The 19,044-nt window shown below is 36.4% G+C and overlaps 1 protein-coding gene across 6 annotated transcripts in view; it reads left to right on the top strand.

The window, feature by feature from the left end:
* LOC148948535 (sialin-like) overlaps positions 1-19,044 on the top strand; it is a 144,594-nt gene that overhangs the window by 56,405 nt on the left and 69,145 nt on the right. For 3 of the 6 annotated variants that reach the window (XM_089093967.1, XM_089093966.1, XM_089093968.1), the window contains exon 3: positions 12,914-13,114. The exons of the other annotated variants lie outside the window; for them this stretch is intronic. In XM_089093967.1, coding sequence (XP_088950093.1) covers positions 12,914-13,114 — 201 coding nt within the window. The remainder of the gene's footprint in view (positions 1-12,913; positions 13,115-19,044) is intronic. 6 annotated transcript variants of the gene reach the window in all.

The raw sequence follows: 19,044 nt of genomic DNA, 5'->3' as shown, positions 1-19,044 counted from the left end.
GACTCGGACTATCTATCTTGACTTTTTCTACAATTAGCCATGTCTTGATGCCTGCAAAATACTTGATTATAATTCAAGTACGCAAAGAAAACTAATTTTGCGTCGACCTAGAATATACAATTTTGGATATGTACTTCAGCTTATTTTTCTCTAAAACATGGTGTAAAAATCATTTCTACTGCAATTTGTTTTTACCAACAATCAATGAATTGGTGGACAATAAGTGCTAAAAGAAACATGTCAAATGAAAATAAAAACGTGCATATTGATGAATATGAAACGGTTTTTTTCTAGTAGACGTTACATCAGGTTAATTTGATTTTTGGGCTCAGCTCATCATTTTATGTTAAAATAGTTGCCTTCTAATAGTATGGTGAAATAGAGGTCACAACAATGTGAAGGGTAAAATCACATATTGATGATTATGAAACTTTTTTCTGGTACATTATACATCAAATTTGCTTCAATCAAATCTTTAGTTTTTGCTCTCCAAAATGATAATTTATTAAAATCTTACAGAGTAAAGTTCAATTCACTCAATGTAGTTGACCTTTGTCCAAATGTTATATCATTGAACGCTAATGAACCGAATCCAAGAAGGTCAAAGAGAATAGCTTCCGCCTTTGCTTTGATAAGAATTAGAGATTTAAACAATATGTAGTGTTATTTTATTTTGTATATAAACTTTTGTTTTAAATTGTTTTAGTTTAGTTTTACTATTGATGACGGTCACTGCATATGTGACAGAAATATCTGGTATTTTTGTGAGTTTTTATCATTGTTATCATCATCACTGTCTATTAACAGGATTTTATCCCTATTTGAACTTTGATTTATCGTCATAAAGGCAGTGTAGTCTCCGAATTTTGTGAAATAACTTTAACATGGTAAACCATGACAAAACACTACTGAAATATTCCAACTCTTGCATTTCAACGAAAGAAATTAAAAAGGGCACTAGAACTCTCACTTTCCAATCGAATGAGCCTCCTTTGAAGTTTATACGACGACGCCTTCCATATGAAATGCCTCTGGGGAAAAAATAATAATAAAACATTGGAGCCGTATGGCCTTTACTATAGGCAACGCTATAGCGTTGCCTCTGATAGAGATTTAAATTTCCATTAGTGATCATCTGGTCAGAACACAACACAAGTTCTTTCCTCGTAGCAAATAGCTCTCGATTTTTGATTTGGTCGATCTTTTCCGACAAAATTTCGGAAAGGAAGTCAAAAAGCTCTTGCTTATTCTCGCTATGTGGTCCAGCCAATCCTAGCCTTCGTAGAATGCTACGTAAAAGATTCTCATTCGAACTAATTCTGGTTTTTGAACATCTGGCGAATCAGATACTTAGAAATATATATTTTTTCCGGGATGGGTCATCGTACTGCACAATACCAAACAACAAAAGTACGAAGAACAATAGGGAACTCTTTTTGCAAGACAGTGGAGATAATTTCCACGAAGTTCAACCAGAGTCCTGAATGAACTTCGCTGAAGTAAGGATGCTAAGACTGCTTTGAAATTTTTTTACTTTTTGGTTTTATTAATCGCATGTTGTTGTGAGTCTTTTTTCTGTCATATATTTTTGTCTTGCTGAGGACGGCCCTTTGAAATAGGGCCGAAATATTCATTCAAATTATCTCCACTCTCTTGCAAAAAGATTTCGCTATTGTTATTCGTACTTTTGTTGTTTGTTATGGAAAGGCAGTGTGGTCTTCGTCGCCATTTTTACTGCACAATACTCTATAAACTAATAATCCACCTGAGATGAAAGATATTGCGCTAACGGGAAAACCAAAGATTACAAAGTAGAAAGAAAGCAGTAAGTAGAAAGAAATTTAGCTAAGAAACCAAAAAGAAAGGGACATTTATCTGGTACTGAGGAAGAAGATCCCTAACAACCATGTATAATCCATTTAAATTTTTCATATAAAGATAAGTTATACGATGTTTGAACGACGTCCTCCTGAAAATATTTTCGCTTCCCTTTCTAAGAGTTTTCAGCGCAGTTGAGGCCTTGTCTACGGTTTCAATTTTACGATTTTAATCCCAGGAAGTTTTGACGTTGGTAGACTCTAGAATGATAATTTGAGAGAAACTTTCGAGGAAAAGTTGAATACTAAACTTGAGAGCTTAAAATTTAACAATGTAGAAAATGGATGGAATGATTTTAGGAAAACAATTTTTGAAGTTGCTGATGGTGTATTAGGGAAGAAAAATAGGAACGCAGCTAGGAATATTAGTGAAAAGCTTTATCTTTAATTGAAAGGAGAATGGGCTTGTACAAGAATTATCTGAGTGATAGATCGTATGAAAACAAGAGGAATATAAAAAAAAGTGGAGAAAGAATTAAAATATGAGTAGAATGGCCTTATTGAGCCCCACGATTCACCCCTGCTGCCACCTACAACTTTTTTTTAACACCATATATTAGCACGAGAACCACGTGGTTTATGGTTTTTTGTCAATGAGAATGAAAAAACAGGAATTTTGTCACATTTATGTATGTTTTCTTGGATGGTTATGTGTGTTGGTCGATTTATTTGATGTTTTTCATGGATGTTTAATGGTTTTTGTCAGTGAGAATGAAAAAACAGGAACTTTGTCACATTTATGGATGTCAAAATCAATTCATGTCTGGTTTATGGTTTTCTCAATGAGAATTAAAAAACAGGAACTTTCTCACTTGAAAAAAAAGGAATTTTCTCACATTTATGGTTGTTTTCTTGGATGGTTATGTGTATTGTTCGATTTATTTGATGTTTTTCTCGGATGTCAATATCAGATTATGGCTGATTTATGGTTTTTGTCAGTTAGAATTTGAAAAAAAGAAACTTTCTCACATTTTTTTGTCTGTTTTCATGGGTCGTTATGTGTGATGTTCGATTTATTTAATGTTTTTCATGTCTGTTTTATGGATGATCCAGAAATAGTATTTGATGTTGTTGTTCAAGCCAGATGTTGTGAGTTTCCTGGAAACAGTTAGATCATATGTTTCCTTCTCAGCCAATCAGAGGGCTTTGTTTGCATAGTAGCGGCGGGGTGATTATAAGAAAGGGATTTTTGCTCTAGTTTTATTAGTCTGTGAATAGAATTCATAGGAGTGAGAAGAAGAAGAACAGTTTGACTTTACTCATTTGGATATATATTTGTGTTGATGGCGATGAGTGGAATGTTTACCCTATTAGAAGTTGATAGTGGACTTGATGATAATGTTAAAAGAGCACCAAACATTGCGGTGGAAATCACGAAAGGATAACGTCTTTGTCTGGAATGAGATGCAGTATATGCAAGATATGTTATATCCTTGAGCAAATTTAAAATGGAGGATCAATTATGTTTCGCCGCTAAAGTTGATATAGCACATGTGAATAAACTTCAATGTTCTTTATGTGCATTAGTGAAACATATTGATGACAATAAACAGTATCGCTTATTGTACATACTCAGTATTATTGATGTTGTTGTTGTTGTTGTAATTATTCAATTAAATTGTTTCGAAATTGAAAATGTTCTCTTTCTTTTCTGGTTAGGGATAACCAATCAGGGTCAGTCTAGAGTCAGCAGTCGGTGTGAAGGGATTGAAAAATGAATAAATTTGAGAAAGAGAGACTTAGATCAAATCTAGTGTTTATGGAAAAACATTTGATTTTGGATGATGATTTTCTCGAGTTATCTCTTAAACGCGGGATATTCTCTTGTCCGGGAACACTTGACAATATAATGAGGAGTTATTCCCCCCTATTGGACTATTGTATGAAACTTTTAAAATGTGACTCAAATTCTTATAGTCAATTCATTGATATATTAATTGAAACAAAGCAGAATCATATTGTGGAAATACTTTTGAAAATATTGCCAATGGATTCAATGTAGATGGCTCCCCCATCACTCGAAAGAGGTAACGTCACAGAGCTACTCCTCTCTCCCCATTTCCCTCTCATTGAATTTATCGAACGAAGAGGATCAGTTTCGTTTTAGCTGTGAGTGAGTTGACATCGGAAAACGAAAAATGTTCTATATATGTCCATTTTGCATGTACACTCTTTGCAGTTGGAATCAATGTGAGAAATGTACAATTATTGATGACTATAGTGAAAAGTGTAAATTATGTAATCCTTGTAAATTACATAGAGGCTATGCAGTACAAATTAAAGGATGTAATTCATGTCTTGAGGAGGTGTTTGACTCGCATCCTAGAGGTCACCTGCGCTCCAATTGTCACTATGATAAATGTGATCAGTGGGAGAATACTTAACCCGCTAGGATTGGAAAGAATCACGTACGTGATTTTAGTTTGTTTCTATGAGATTGGTATCGTCGTGGATTTAAATTATTCGGGGAGGAGAAGTCAGGTCTACGATTCACCTGTTGGGATAACAAGACAATTTGGTTTTTACGTCATCGTTGTGATGACACCACCTACTATGACTATAAACCAAGTGATTTTTATTTGGCTGTGACGGAATGTGATTCACCATTTGAAAACATTGTATGTGTTATTGCATCGAATAGACAGATTGAAAATCGTGAATTTCATAATATGAATGCAAAATAGCATCATTGACTACACAAGAGATATGTCAAGAGTCAAGTTACATTATGCTTTAGAAAATGGGACCCTGACTTTGCAGTCTATCAGAATCAAAATACAGTGAATCCAAATCATTTTCCATTATTAGTGGTTCACCATAGTTGCCTATACATCGAAGATGTAGAAATCTAAAGTGAAGATTGAAAGACATTGTTGTATATATCTATATGCATTTTATTAATAAACAAATTCACAAACAATTTTTAAACACTTTACTCTTAGGGCACTGAAATCAATACTATATAGGTCTGAGAGAATATCTTCCACTAGAAAGTCATTCAGACGCGGATTTTCAACATAATTGTGGAGAAACTGCTTGTAAGTATAATCGCGACATCGGAACACAAAATATAGTAGTGCATGGAAACCACAGCTTTTAGTCATTAGATCCTACACCCTCTTTCGATTTTGAATAAAAGTTTTCCGACTGCTCTCAATATAGTTGCCGATGTGAGGCGTGTAGAATGTATAGGGTAGCCCAAGAGGATCAAAAAATTCAATCGTTTTTATTGTTTGAAAGATGCACAGCCAATGACCCGTCAGCACAGTCGACGGACTGCTATTAACAATAATCAAGGTATTATTGACACATTGAATTTTTCCAAGAAAGTCCTAGGGCAGACAATAGGATTTGTACTGGGACATGTAGGGGTCCATATTAAATACATTGATTATTTGACTGGTGTTCATGGCGCCAAGTCTAGTAGAACACTGCCTTCGGGAGTGATTTCCCAATAGGTTTCATATTGGTTTAGTGAGATTAGTGCAATACTCTCAGTCAATGGGTCGGTAAATGTACACTCTAAACGCACACTCCCCGTACGTACTATACTCATATCCTGTGTGCCAGATAAATCCAATACAATGATACCATGTGTTTTAGCAAACATATCTTCGGTTATACCATTTTCAAATAGTTGAGAGTCATGATCTAGGGTTTTCATGGTCAACTCGTACAATGTTCTATAGGATTTATCAAAAGATAGATTGTAGAGTGGGATGCCATTTACTTTGCATACAAGAGATGAAAGTCCAAACATCTCGAATTTATGTGGACATTCAGTCCATGATCCTATTGCACTGGCTCTTTTTACAAATGCCAACGCAAGTTTTGATGGGATTTCACCATTGATAAAGGATGGATCGGTGAAGGTACGTGAGCCCATGGAAATATGACGTTGATTGGTGATTGTATGAGGAACAAGTAGTTTAATATTGTTGCCATTGGCTCTCAGATTTTCCACGGCCAAAGCAACAGAACTCATGTCCTGTTGTTTGCGTACATGAAGTATTGCCGAGGTTAGGGAGAGACTTACATCAGGATTGGCAGCAAGTTCTTTTCTCAATATGAAATTGGAGGGTGCAAGTGTTAGTTTTATATCCACTTAAATATTGGGAGGCAGCCATTGGGGTATATTAAATATTTCATGATATATTTTTCCAACTAGATGTAATTCCCTAGTTGTAGCATTTTTAAGTGCATCTGTACTATCAGTATTAGTAATATATTCATATCCATTGGAGGTGCCTCTCAATTCCTTGTATGACTTGGGTGTCATCAGCATGAATTGCATATAGCTTGTATAATTTGAGAGATTGTAGCTGTTTTGGCCTCTTACAGCGGGGTGTTGCGGTGAGTTGTTAGTAGTATTAGTGAACTCTCATATACCAGTATATCTATTTCTTAGACACAAAACGTTATATGAAATATTTCAGGATAAAATTGAGACGACCAACGCAATCAACATCATTTTTTGCCCATTTCAAGACTATGTTGCGGTATTAAAACCCCATTGTTATTTTTCCGACGGTTAGCAGCGTTGTACGACGTTTTAACGAAGTTTTAATGATCAAAATGGTTTCCTAGTTTTGCATAGTTGAGGCCTCATCCAAGCTTTTAAGTTACTGACTCTGATATATCAACAAATCGTTATCTGAAAATTAACGATCGAAAAGAAAACAAGTGTTATTTGAACGCCGTGTTTTGTGACATTTAGAAGACGTTCTTATGATCTGAGGATAAAAGTGATCTCACTCTGAGCCAGTGGGCTCAGAGTGAGATGACCAGCGGAATCAACAGCATTTTTTTTTACCCATTCCAAGACTTTCTTGGGCTGATAAAACCGCGTTTGGCAATTCGCGACGTTTTGACGACATTCTAGCGATCGAATTTTTTGCCTCCAGATCCAGGACTGTTCAACGCAGTCGAAAGTATTTGTCCACCAGCTTTCATGCTTTCTTGAAAAAATGAAGGATTCTTCCAATTTTTAGAGCTTAGCGGTCTCACTAATAGGCTGTCACAATGATTTACACTTCGTCGTAGAACAGTAAGTGCAATTCTATATAGGACAAACGGTTCTTACAGATCATAATATCCAGGCTTCATCGAGGCGAGTTATTTATTTGAGACATCATAAACTTATTTCAGCATCATATAGTTGATGTTGAAATTTTGAGTGAGGGCTTGTAGAAGATGGTGTCTGAATCTACAATTTGTTTTATTCGTTTTTGTTTTACTCGAATTTTCCTACCTTTCGTGAAAGGTCCTTAAGATCATTCTGGAGATGGGTAATTTACCATTAATCTCCCTTTATTTGGCCTAGTTTGAATCTTATAAATAAAAAAACATTGGCAAGCTCAACAATAGGCCTTGACAAAGGGCCAACAACTGTTTTTTCTAAAAGACTTAAATCATGCATCTGTTGGCTCCTGGGTTTAAAAGGACCCTAATGGCAGGCCGGGAAACAGTGCCTAAGTTGTGGCCAAAAACTGTTTTATTACATTGAAATTTATGAAACAGTAATGTCTTGGAAGATAATTTCCAACTTCAAATTGGCGCTCAAAAGTAGGTCAATATTTTTTCAGGTCAGCCCAAAATGTACCTTTTTTTATCCATTAGGAACTTATACTTGTAAGTCCATGAACCAAGCGATACAAATGTACAAAAAAGGGGAAAGCAGTGGTTTCTTGAGAAGTAGTTAAAAAAGTGATATATATATATATATATATATATATATATATATATATATATATATATATATATATATATATATATATATATATATATATATATATATATATATATATATATATATATATATATATATATATAAGTAGAGATGCCCCTATTGATCGTGTCAGCACACCATATATGGGCAGAAAAGCACGTGGGTTATCGTTTTTGTCAGTGAGAATGAAAAAACAGGAACTTTATCACATTTATGTCTGTGTTCATTGTGTTTGTCAGTGATAATTTTAAAAAAAGGAACTTTCTCACTTTTATGTGTGTTTTTATGGTTTTTGTCAGTGAGAATGAAAAGCAGGAACTTTCTCACATTTATGTCTGTTTTATGGCTTTTGTCAGTGAGAATGAAAAAACAGGAACTTTCTCACTTTCATGGATTATTGAGTCATTAATCAAATTGTTTCCGAGCAAAGTTAATTAATGTCTGACAGATGACGTTAAGTTAATTAATGTCTTTGATGTATTCCCAGAGAGAACGTTTCCGGGGCAAAGTTTAGATCGCACGTGACAGATGATGTCATGATTGATTGATTGACATGAAAGGGGAATTAATTTGTTGTTTCTAAAGAGAATCGTTCCCGAGCGAATGTTTTGATCTTAGCGCGCGAAAAGGTTTCTTTGTAATTTCAAATGTGAAAGCACAGGGATGCCAAAACAAAAGGAACACGCTGAAATTACGTTTAGGGATTATTTGGGCGAAACTGTTTTAGCCATTATAGGGAATTATTTCGGCGAAACAGTTAGAGACATTTTAAAAGATGATTTTAGAAAAGGTTTTAGAAGAGAATTTAAGGGTAAAACTCTGTGGTCCTTATAATACACAAGTTGTATTTTAACAGTGTCGTGAGGTCCTCTACCCCAACCCCAAAGGGTTCCGCTCCCCCGGCCCCCCCCCCACAGGGGTCCAATCCCCCTACCCCAACCCGGAAAGAAGCCCCCGTCCACAAAGGTCCCCCACAGAGGTCCACAGCCTACGTACGCGCGCGTACGTAGGTTAACCTAGTCTAACCTAAATTAACCTAACCTAACATAATCTAACACGCATACGTAGGCTAACCTAGTCTAACCTAAATTAACCTAACCTAACATAATCTAACCTAACCATACACCTAACTATTTGCCTGTCTCTCGCCTAATCTAATCTAACCTAAGTGATGCGTACGTAGGTAAATATTTAAATATGATGAAAATACGTTCCTAGAAATTTTTGAGTTTGGAGGGGGGAGTTTGAAATCCTCTGGAAAAGTTGAGTTGGGGGGGGGGATTTCAAGAGCAAGGGTTGAGGCGGGGCCCAGCCCCACACCTAAGAACAACCTAGTCTAACCTAAATTTACCTAACCTAACATAATCTAACCTAACCTAACCATCATACGTAGGCTAACCTAGTCTAACCTAAATTAACCTAACCTAACATAATCTAACCTAACCTAAGCATACACCTAACTTTTTGCCTGTCTCTCGCCTAATCTAATCTAACCTAAGTGATACGTACGTAGGTAAATATTTAAATATGATGAAAATACGTTCCTAGAAATTTTTGAGTTTGGAGGGGGGGGATTTTGAAATCCTCTGGAAAAGTTTAATTGCGGGGGGATTTCAAGATCGCGGGTTGCGGCGGGGGGCAGCCCCACACCTAAGAACTTTTCTTTCTAGTCTTGCATATCAAAGTTAAAAACCATAGTTTTCACGCCCCCTCCTGTGAATTGGGTGCTAGCCACTTTAATTCCCAATCAAATGAGTCCTTTTCAAAGTTTATGTGACGATTACTTCTGTGAGTACTTGGATAATATAAAATGATATATCCAAGATATTCTTAAAACCTGATTCCCCCTCCCCTCGCGTCATTTAAGTTGTAATAGCTCTGATTTTGGGGCATATTACAAAATATCTTTTATCAATTTTTCTTCTTTTTTTTTTCTGATTACACAAGAACTGGAAATCACAGAGTTGATCAATCTTTGATAGTTTTACAGAAATTCTTACCCCCATCGATGCTATCCTATGTCCAAAACAAAATCGAACGTAACAATTAATTAATCTGCATTGAAGATGTCTCGTTTGACACAATTAGACTATGTGATGTAAGAAGTATTGTTTTGAATCCATTCTCCGTGAGTGATAAGTGGCATTTCTAGTGAGTGTTAAGTGATATATAGAAAGGTAATTATTGTTCCAAAATCAACAGTTTGCACGATTTCGTAAATAAATAACCGTTAGGTTAGTATATTTTAGGGCTTTGAAAGGTTTAAAAGTCAGTATAGGCTGAAATATAGGACAAGATAGAAAATAATGGAAGTTTCTTCAAATGCAAGCCCGCCAACGTTTGATGTGAGTTCAAATAATATGTCTTTTCAGTGTGTTTTCAATCCAAAAATATGTAAAATATGATTAACTATGTTCCTTGATTATAATTCATATCTTTAAATTAGGGAGGTTAAGGCTTGACAAAAAAAAGGAATTGTCAGTGAAAAAAAAACTCAGAAATTTAGCTCTTGATGTGTCTTTTCGATGTTTTTTCTAAAGAAAATATACAAACTACAATGAAAATATTGGGTCAAATCGAATTAAACTGATAAGAGAGGGTCTATTCAAACAGATATTTATGGCATGATTTGAAAAAGGTAAAACATCAAATTAAAAAAAAAAGTTTTCAGTTGGAAGTAAGAAGCAACACTAAAACTTAAGCCGACAAAAATTATTTTGTATATGAATGGGGCTGTCCCTGCCTCAACCCTCGCTCTACTTTTAGTTGAAAATGTTCTCTTGAGAAAAAGTTTTTGTCACTCTAACAAGCTTATCTCTATACATAACTTTACAGAAAATTTAAGTTTGAGCAATTATTCGTTATTATTTCAGCTCATCTTTGATTCGGTCTAGTAGCTCTTTACTTTTAGTTGAAAAGTGTCCTCGTGTGGGAAAGAGTTTTTGTTACTCTAATAAGTTTATCGCTAAACATAACTTTGCAGAAAATTTAAGTTTGAACAATTATTCGTTATTATTTCATCATATCTTTGATTTAGTCTGGTAGCTCTTTACTTTTAGTTGAAGTGTCTTCTTGTGTGAAAGACTTTTTTGTCACTAACGAGATTATCTCTAGACATAAATTCAAAGAACATTTTATATTTAAAAATTATTCGTTATTATTTATACTACTCAACGATTTAATCTAGTAGATCTACTTTTAGTTGAAAAGTGTCATCTTGTGGCAAAGATTTTTTGTAACTATAATAAGTTTATATCTAAACATAACTTTACAGAAAATTTTAGTTTGAACAATTATTCGTTATTATTTCATCATGTCTTTGATTTAGTCTAGTAGCTCTTTACTTTCAGTTGAAAAGTGTCCTCTTGTGGGAAAGAGTTTTTTGTCACTCTAACGAGTTTATCTCTATACATAACTTTACAGAAAATTTAAGTTTGAACAATTATCCATTATTATTTGTTCTTGTCATTTAGTTATTCTATTTTCAATTTAATTTTATTTGAAAATTTCCGTATTGTGGGAAAAAGTTTTTTGTAACTAAAGAGTTACTCTATAAAAATGAATATAAATACAGTAACATTATTAAAAAGAATACGTTGTTACTTCATAAAATCTTTGTATTATTATAGTAGCTCCTTAATTTCATCTTATGAGTGTCCTCTTGTGGGAAAGAGTTTTTTTCACTCTAACGAGTTTATCTCTATACATAACTTTACAGAAAATTTAAGTTTGAACAATTATTCGTTATTATTTCTACTCATCTTTGATTTATTCTGGTAGCTCTTTACTTTTATTTTAAAAGTGTCCTGTTGTGGGAAATAGTTTTTGTCACTCTAAAGAGTTTAACTCTATACATCACTTTAAAGAAAATTTAAGTTTGAACAATTATTCGTTATTATTTCTACTCATCTTTGATTTAGTCTGGTAGCTCTTTACTTTTAGTTGAAAAGTGTCCTCTAGTGGGAAAGAGTTTTTGTCACTCTAATAAGTTTATCACTATATATAACTTTACATAAAATTTTATTTTGAAAAATTATTCGTTATTTCTTCTTCTCATCTTTGATTTAGCCTAGTAGCTATTTACTTTTAGTTGAAAAGTGTCCTCTTGTGGGAAAGAGTTTTTTGTCACTAACGAGTTTATCTCTTTAAATAAATTTATAGAAAAATTAATTTTTAAAAATTATTCGTTATTATTTCTACTCATCTTTGATTTAGTCTAGTTGCTCTTTACTTTTAGTTGAAAAGTTTCCTCTAGTGGGACAGAGTTTTTGTCACTCTAAAGAGTTTATCTCTATACATAACTTTACAGAAAATTTAAGTTTGAACAATTCTTCGTTATTATTTCTACTCATCTTTGATTTAGTCTGGTAGCTCTTTACTTTTAGTTGAAAAGTGTCCTCTTGTGGGAAAGTTTTTGTCAATCTAATAAGTTTATCGCTAAACATAACTTTACAGAAAATTTAAGTTTGAACAATTATTCGTTATTATTTCATTATATCTTTGATTTAGTCTGGTAGCTCTTTACTTTTAGTTGAAAAGTGTCCTCTTGTGGGAAAAAGTTTTTTGACACTTTAACTAGTATGTCATTAGACATAAGTTTACGTTTGAACAATTATTCGTTAGTATTTCTGTTCATCTTTGATTAAATATAGGCTAGTTTCGTATTGAATGAATTTTTGCTCGTATGAAATTGTCAGACCTTCCCTGAACTTTGTAGAATAAAGACCTCTGTTTGAAAATCTTTACACTTGGTGAATTTAGACAGCGATAAGGGTTTCTGTTTGAGACCAATTTTAGAGCTTGAGTTCTAATTATTGCTTGCTGCAGTAGAAGTTGCCACAATTGGTGTCTGGTGGCGGGATAAGACCCCCGAATTTGGAGAGAAGTTGAATGGCGGATCTGGAATGGGGACAAAGTGTCTACTATTCACGCAAGTGATCCCGTTTGAATAGCTCCTGAGTTAATGGTAACTAATTTAATGACGCTAGTGACATTTTTTTTTTTTTTTCATAATTTTAATTTCCCATTTAGGCTTTTGATAAAATTATAAACCTTATAAATTAACTCATGTTACCGAAATTTTGCTGTTTTACAATTTCAGTTTTGTTTAGGCTTTTAAGAAAAGTCTAAACCTAATTCTCTGGTTCAGCGAAATGTAATATCATAGTTTGATTGTGAAAAATAGCTAATTGAAGCTATGTTTAAATTCTTCATTAATATAAAATCAAAAACATGGAAATTGTTGTGTAAATGCATATTTCAAAGAAATAATAGTCTTCTTAATAATTTAATAAACTTTTACTTTCAGAGGAGATATGCTAACCCATCTATGCTCCGCATACAAGACGGTGAAGTCGCCGGCCCTTCAAGAGGAACAGTCATCAAATATTCTGGCCCTATCATGACTACCAATCAAGAAAATCCCTACCCTTCCATGTCAATGCCACAACAAGCCTCAACCCCCCGTCAAGCGATGTCCAATCCTATCATGCAAGCTGCTGATCTTAATGTAAGTTTAAATTCTATTATTATTTCTCACTAAAGATTTACTTAGATATGCTAACCCATCTATGCTCCGCATACAAGACGGTGAAGTCGCCAGCCCTTCAAGAGGAACAGTCATCAAATATTCTGGCCCTATCATGACCACCAATCAAGAGAATCCCTACCCTTCCATGTCAATGCCACAACAAGCCTCAACACCCCGTCAAGCGATGTCCGAACCTATCATGCAAGCTGCTGGGGTACCGGTGGTCCTTTGGGAGCCCGGGGGGCCTTTGGATACCAGGGGAGGGCCTTTGGAGGCCCGGTGAGGGCGTTTGGGGGTCTGGGGGGCCCTTGTGGGCCGAATGGTCCTTTGGGGGCCCGGTGGACCTTTGGGGACGGGGGGCGGGCCTTGGGGGGTCCGGGGGCCCTTTGGGTGCCTGGGGGGCCTTTGAGGACTGGGGGAGGGCGTTTGGGGGCCCGGTGAGTGCCTTTGGGGGTCTGGGGGGCCCTTGAGGCCCGAATGGTCCTTTGGGAGCTCGGTGGACCTTTGGGGACCAGGGGGGGGCCTTTGAGGGTCCGCGGGCCCTTTGGGAGCCTGGGGGACCTTTGAGGACCAGGGGAGGGCCTTCGGGAGCCCGGGGAGGGCCTTTGGGGGTCTGGGGGGGCCCTTGAGTGCCGATTGGTCCTTTGGGGACCTGGTGAGGGCCTGGGAGCCTGGGGAGGGCCTTTGGGGGTCCGGGGGCCGTTGGGGGGCTTGGGGGACCTTTGCGGACCGGGGCTTCCTTCGGGGTTGGGGTAGGGGGATTGGAACCCTTTGGGGTTGGGGTAGGGGGATCGGAACCCTTTGGGCTTGGGGTAGAGGACCTCACGACACTGTTAAAATACAACTTGTGTATTATAAGGACCACAGAGTTTTACCCTTAAATTCTCTTCTAAAACCTTTTCTAAAATCATCTTTTAAAATGTCTCTAACTGTTTCGCCGAAATAATTCCCTATAATGGCTAAAACTGTTTCGCCCAAATAATCCCTAAACGTAATTTCAGCGTGTTCCTTTTGTTTTGGCATCCCTGTGCTTTCACATTTGAAATTACAAAGAAAGCTTTTCGCGCGCTAAGATCAAAACATTTGCTCGGGAACGATTCTCTTTAGAAACAATAAATTAATTCCCCTTTCATGTCAATCAATCAATCATGACATCATCTGTCACGTGCGATCTAAACTTTGCCCCGGAAACGTTCTCTCTGGGAATACATCAAAGACATTAATTAACTTAACGTCATCTGTCAGACATTAATTAACTTTGCTCGGAAATAATTTGATTAATGACTCAATAATCCATCAAAGTGAGAAAGTTCCTGTTTTTTCATTCTCACTGACAAAAACCATAAAACAGACATAAATGTGAGAAAGTTCCTGTTTTTTCATTCTCACTGACAAAAACCATAAAAACATCCATAAATGTGACAAAATTCCTTTTTTTCAAATTCTCACTGACAAAAACCATAAAAACAGACATAAATGTGAGAAAGTTCCTGTTTTTTCATTCTCACTGACAAAAACCATAAACCACGTGGTTCTATGCCCATATATGGTGTGCCCATATATGGGTTCTATGCCCATATATGGTATATATACTTATATATATATATATATATATATATATATATATATATATATATATATATATATATATATATATATATATATATATATATATATATATATATATATATATATATATATATATATATATATATATATATATCTCCGAACGGCTTGAATCTTACACTTGTAAAATTTTGGACTACGTACAAAACAAAACAAAAAACGATTGTAGTTACGGGCTTCCTAAAAAAGGTTAGGAAATGGATGCAATATTTTTAATTTTCCAATTAGCTTGACAATTTTACCGTTAATTTCTTGATCAAATGAACTAGCAATGTGCAAACAAACAAACAAACAACAACAAAAACGCTAGACTGAATATTTGTCCGAAAAATGGCCAAAAAAATGTTTTGTTAGATGACTTGAAACTGACATCCAGAAGTCTCTAGGGTATAAAGGTCCTTATTTTTGAAAGAATTAAGGCTGAGGGAACGGATCTCCTGAATATAAGACAAGGCTTGAAAAGGAACCCAACAATTTTTTATTTATCGGCTTGAAATTAATTCTAATGCACAAAACAATTTCTTTGGAAAATGGTGCTCTGGCCTAAAAAGGATTTTTTTTTCTTGTTTTGAATGGCTAAAATATAAGTTCATAAGTTTCAGAGCGAAGAATTTACAAATTTGTTTTCATGCTGGGGATCTGAGCTCTTCAAAATTGGAAAGAAAAACTTTTCTAGCCACTTATATGAGAAACTTATATGAGAATAATCTTGGGCAAAGGGAACTCAAATGCACAAGAAAATAGAAAGCATTCTATTTCATCAGCAAGTGGGTCTAGAAGGGCCCAGAAAGGGGTTATTCTATCTGATCAACTTGGAGCTAATATCGATAAATATCTGAGTCGGGGGGGGGGCTCCTTCGGCTCCTTCAAGAAACATTACAACAGATTTTACCCTCGAAAAAATGACTAACAACTTTTTGTCCATTAGGCCAAGAATATTTTAGATCATACCTAGTTTTAAGGCGCTACTGTACTTGGAATATTTCTAATAATTCTAAACAGAAAAGACCAAAAGTTTACTGACGCCTTAAAAGGAACCAATAAACTCCATACCTCCTATCAGCTTTAAAATTACATCCATAAGTTCCTAGACCGAGTGGATCCTAATGTAGGACAAATTTTAAACTCAATTTACTGCACTGATCTAACCCCCCCCCCCCCAAAAAAAGAACTTAATAATAAAAAAATTGAATTAAAAATTTGAAAAATGGAATTTTTCAGCTAGCTATGAAGACAAAACCTTAAAAAAAAAGTTTGTGTGTTAATTTTCTTAAACTAGACACAAAGTCCATGATTGGTAGAAACTTACAAGGCCCGTAGAATGGAAAAAAGAATGAGCCCTTAGTCCGTCAAATGAAGACAAAATAACTGAAAAATAGTAGTTTTTTTCTAGGCGTGTGGACTGAGTAATATATTTAAAATGATAAGACACTTTTAATGCCTGTAAAATGGGCTCTAAGACTTATAAAGTCCAAAATGAAACGAAAATTGCTTTTCTCAACAGAATCTTTTTATAAACAACCTAGACAGATATATTTCGATACATAAATGACTACAATAGATAAGGACATGAACCGACTGGTTAATAAAATATTCGATCGAATTGTGTCTGCTTTCAAAGATGTCTACGCGGTAGGAGGTCAAGATGTTCTTAGCTCTAAAGCAGACCAAACATTATGCTGATTTTCAATCCCTATGATTGGAAACTTCCTTCCTCGTCAGTGGTAAGGTCATAATGCTTCCGTTGGCGCAGTTTGTCTTCAATTTCTATCTGTGCTTCTGTACTATATGAAATATTTGGTGATGATTCGAAAGTTCAACAGAAATCCGCTTGGTTTACTTGCATTTATTCTTCCTCTTGCACATCTAACCTTGACCATGTTGTGTCGTATAATCTTGATGTACTTTGTGCTGAGGTGTTTTCTAGATTTTAAGTTTTCAGACCACTTTCCAATGTCTTCTAGTTTTAAACGAGAAGCTTCTCACATGCAAGTGTTACAGGCTCACATTGTTCTCCGGCATTAGTGCTATACTTGTGGTGATTGGAAAAAAATCGACACATCTCAGTACATTTAAACTTCTGATAGCATCCAACAAGATCCGGGTTCGATTTTCATTTTTTGCAAAATTCTTCCATTAAAGACATTAATGAAGTTAGTTTAACTCTTGTTATCTGCTCTGCAGAACTCTGCCATGCACTATTGTGCGTTGAAAATAGGGCAGTTCCTCTTAAGAAAATCCATACCGGAACACAAGTTCCCGGGTGATTAGGAAACCTAACGCTGCCTCTGGAGATCCGGCTAGCCACCGTAGAACCCAATACACCTAGGGGTAGTTGGGTTGGCAGCCCTTCTTCTGAAACTTCTATTGCTACGAATGGAACCAGAAATTTGGCCTCGGATATATCATCTCAAACCCTTGACCGCCCAAGGACGATTCCCTTTGAATATTGTTAACCGAGATGTCATCAATTTGGCCACCTGGAATGTTCTGACACTGAACCAACCCAGTTCAAAGCTTCTATTAGCCTAAGAATTAAAGAAATATAAAGTTACAATTGCTGGAGTCACTGAAACATATCTATCTGATGATGGTAAGGAGAACTTCGGTGAGAGGCGCACACTGCTCCGGTCTGGTGGTGACCAGAAATGAGGTGGTGTTGGCCTAGTGCTGAACAGTGCCGCACGCAAGGTCCTCCTGTCTTTCGTACCAGTAATACCCAGGCTCCTGAGAGCAAAGCTAGATGGTAAACATGGAAAACTAACCATCATCACCTGCTACGCCCCCACAAATGATGCCGAGGAAGAAGATAAGTATGACTTCTATTCCCTTTTAAGTTCTGACCTCTCTTCAGTACCTCCCCTTGATTACCTCGTCCTTCTATGAGATATGAATGCTACCATTTCAAATGAGTCCGGCCTGTGGGATTTTGATGTGGGACCGGTAGCAGTAGATAGCCTAAACGACAACGGAAAGAGAATGCTGAATTGCTGTATTGCCCACAATCTTACCATGACAAACACTTGGTTCCTGAGACCCAGCATAGCCAAAATATCTGGAATAGCAATGATGAATCAACGAGGAAGATGCTCGACTACATCATCATACGCCGACGATTGCTGTCGTCTGTGCAGAATTGTTGTACCTACCGAGGCGCCAAACTTGGGAACACCAACTATCGTCTTATTGCAGCCAAAATCAGGCTTCACCTAAAAGCTACAAAAACCAGTTAAACACCTCGGAAAATTGATACCTAGCGTATCCAGCAAGACTCCGCTTTGGATAAGCAGTATCAGGTCGAAATATTCAACAGATTCGAGGTCCTTCTGCAGTGTAATGATAGTGAAGGTGTATGGAACGTCTTCAATGAGAATGCTCTTACAGTTTCAACTAGCGTTTCTGGAATGAAGCAGCGTAAAAAAAAGACCGGATCAGCCGCGAGTCCCACACCATTATTGATCACAGACGGGAAGCCTTCGCAGGGACATGAGAGCATATAGGCAACTAAATTAAGAGTGTAACATCATACTGCATAAGGACCGTAAGACCTTTATTGACAAAAGAGCTCACGCACTTCAAGAGGCCACCAAAAAAAGCACATTGGAGCCACATATAAGATCCTCCGTGAGCTCTCTCGCCACTCAAACTACATCGTATCTCCGTAACGCCAGTGGCGAGAATATTTACGACCAATCCCAGTGACTACGCCAATGAGAACACCACTTCGAGAAGCTACTAAACTCAGACCCACCCGACCAAATTTACGACCAGAAGATTACTGCTGTTGCTGACAATGCTACACCTACCCACGATGACACTGAATTTACAGCAGAAGAAATTAAAGCTGCAGTAGGAAAGCTGAAGAACTACAAAGCGCCGGTAGTATGTGGCCTGACATCAGATCTCCTTAATTGTCCTCGTTTCCTTTCTTCGCGATTTTTTGTTTACTCCTTAAAAACGGCAATCCATCCATGATCCTCTGGCTAAAAATGCTGTTTAATACTATCTGGCGCTCTGAAATGATCCCATTAGACGGGAAGACAGGCTTACTTGTGGCAGTCTACAAGAGGAAAGTAAGTAAATCAGAATGTAATAACTATCGTGGCAAAGCTTTGCTCTCGGTACTCGGCAAACCCTTCGCCATGCTGCTCCTCAAGCGGGCAACAAAGTGCCTACATCCTCTTCTTCGCCACCAGCAAGCTGGGTTCAGGCCGGATAGGTCTACTGCTAAGCAAATCCATACAATTAGACAGCTGATAGAGAAAACTCTAGAACATGAAACG

Source organism: Artemia sp. Qi Xiang Cuo, chromosome 9 (assembly GCF_049724085.1).
Source record: "Artemia sp. Qi Xiang Cuo chromosome 9, ASM4972408v1, whole genome shotgun sequence".
Lineage (NCBI taxonomy): Eukaryota > Metazoa > Arthropoda > Branchiopoda > Anostraca > Artemiidae > Artemia > Artemia sp. Qi Xiang Cuo.
The sequence above is the reverse complement of the archived record's forward strand: the minus strand, read 5'-3'. Positions and strand labels throughout refer to the sequence as shown.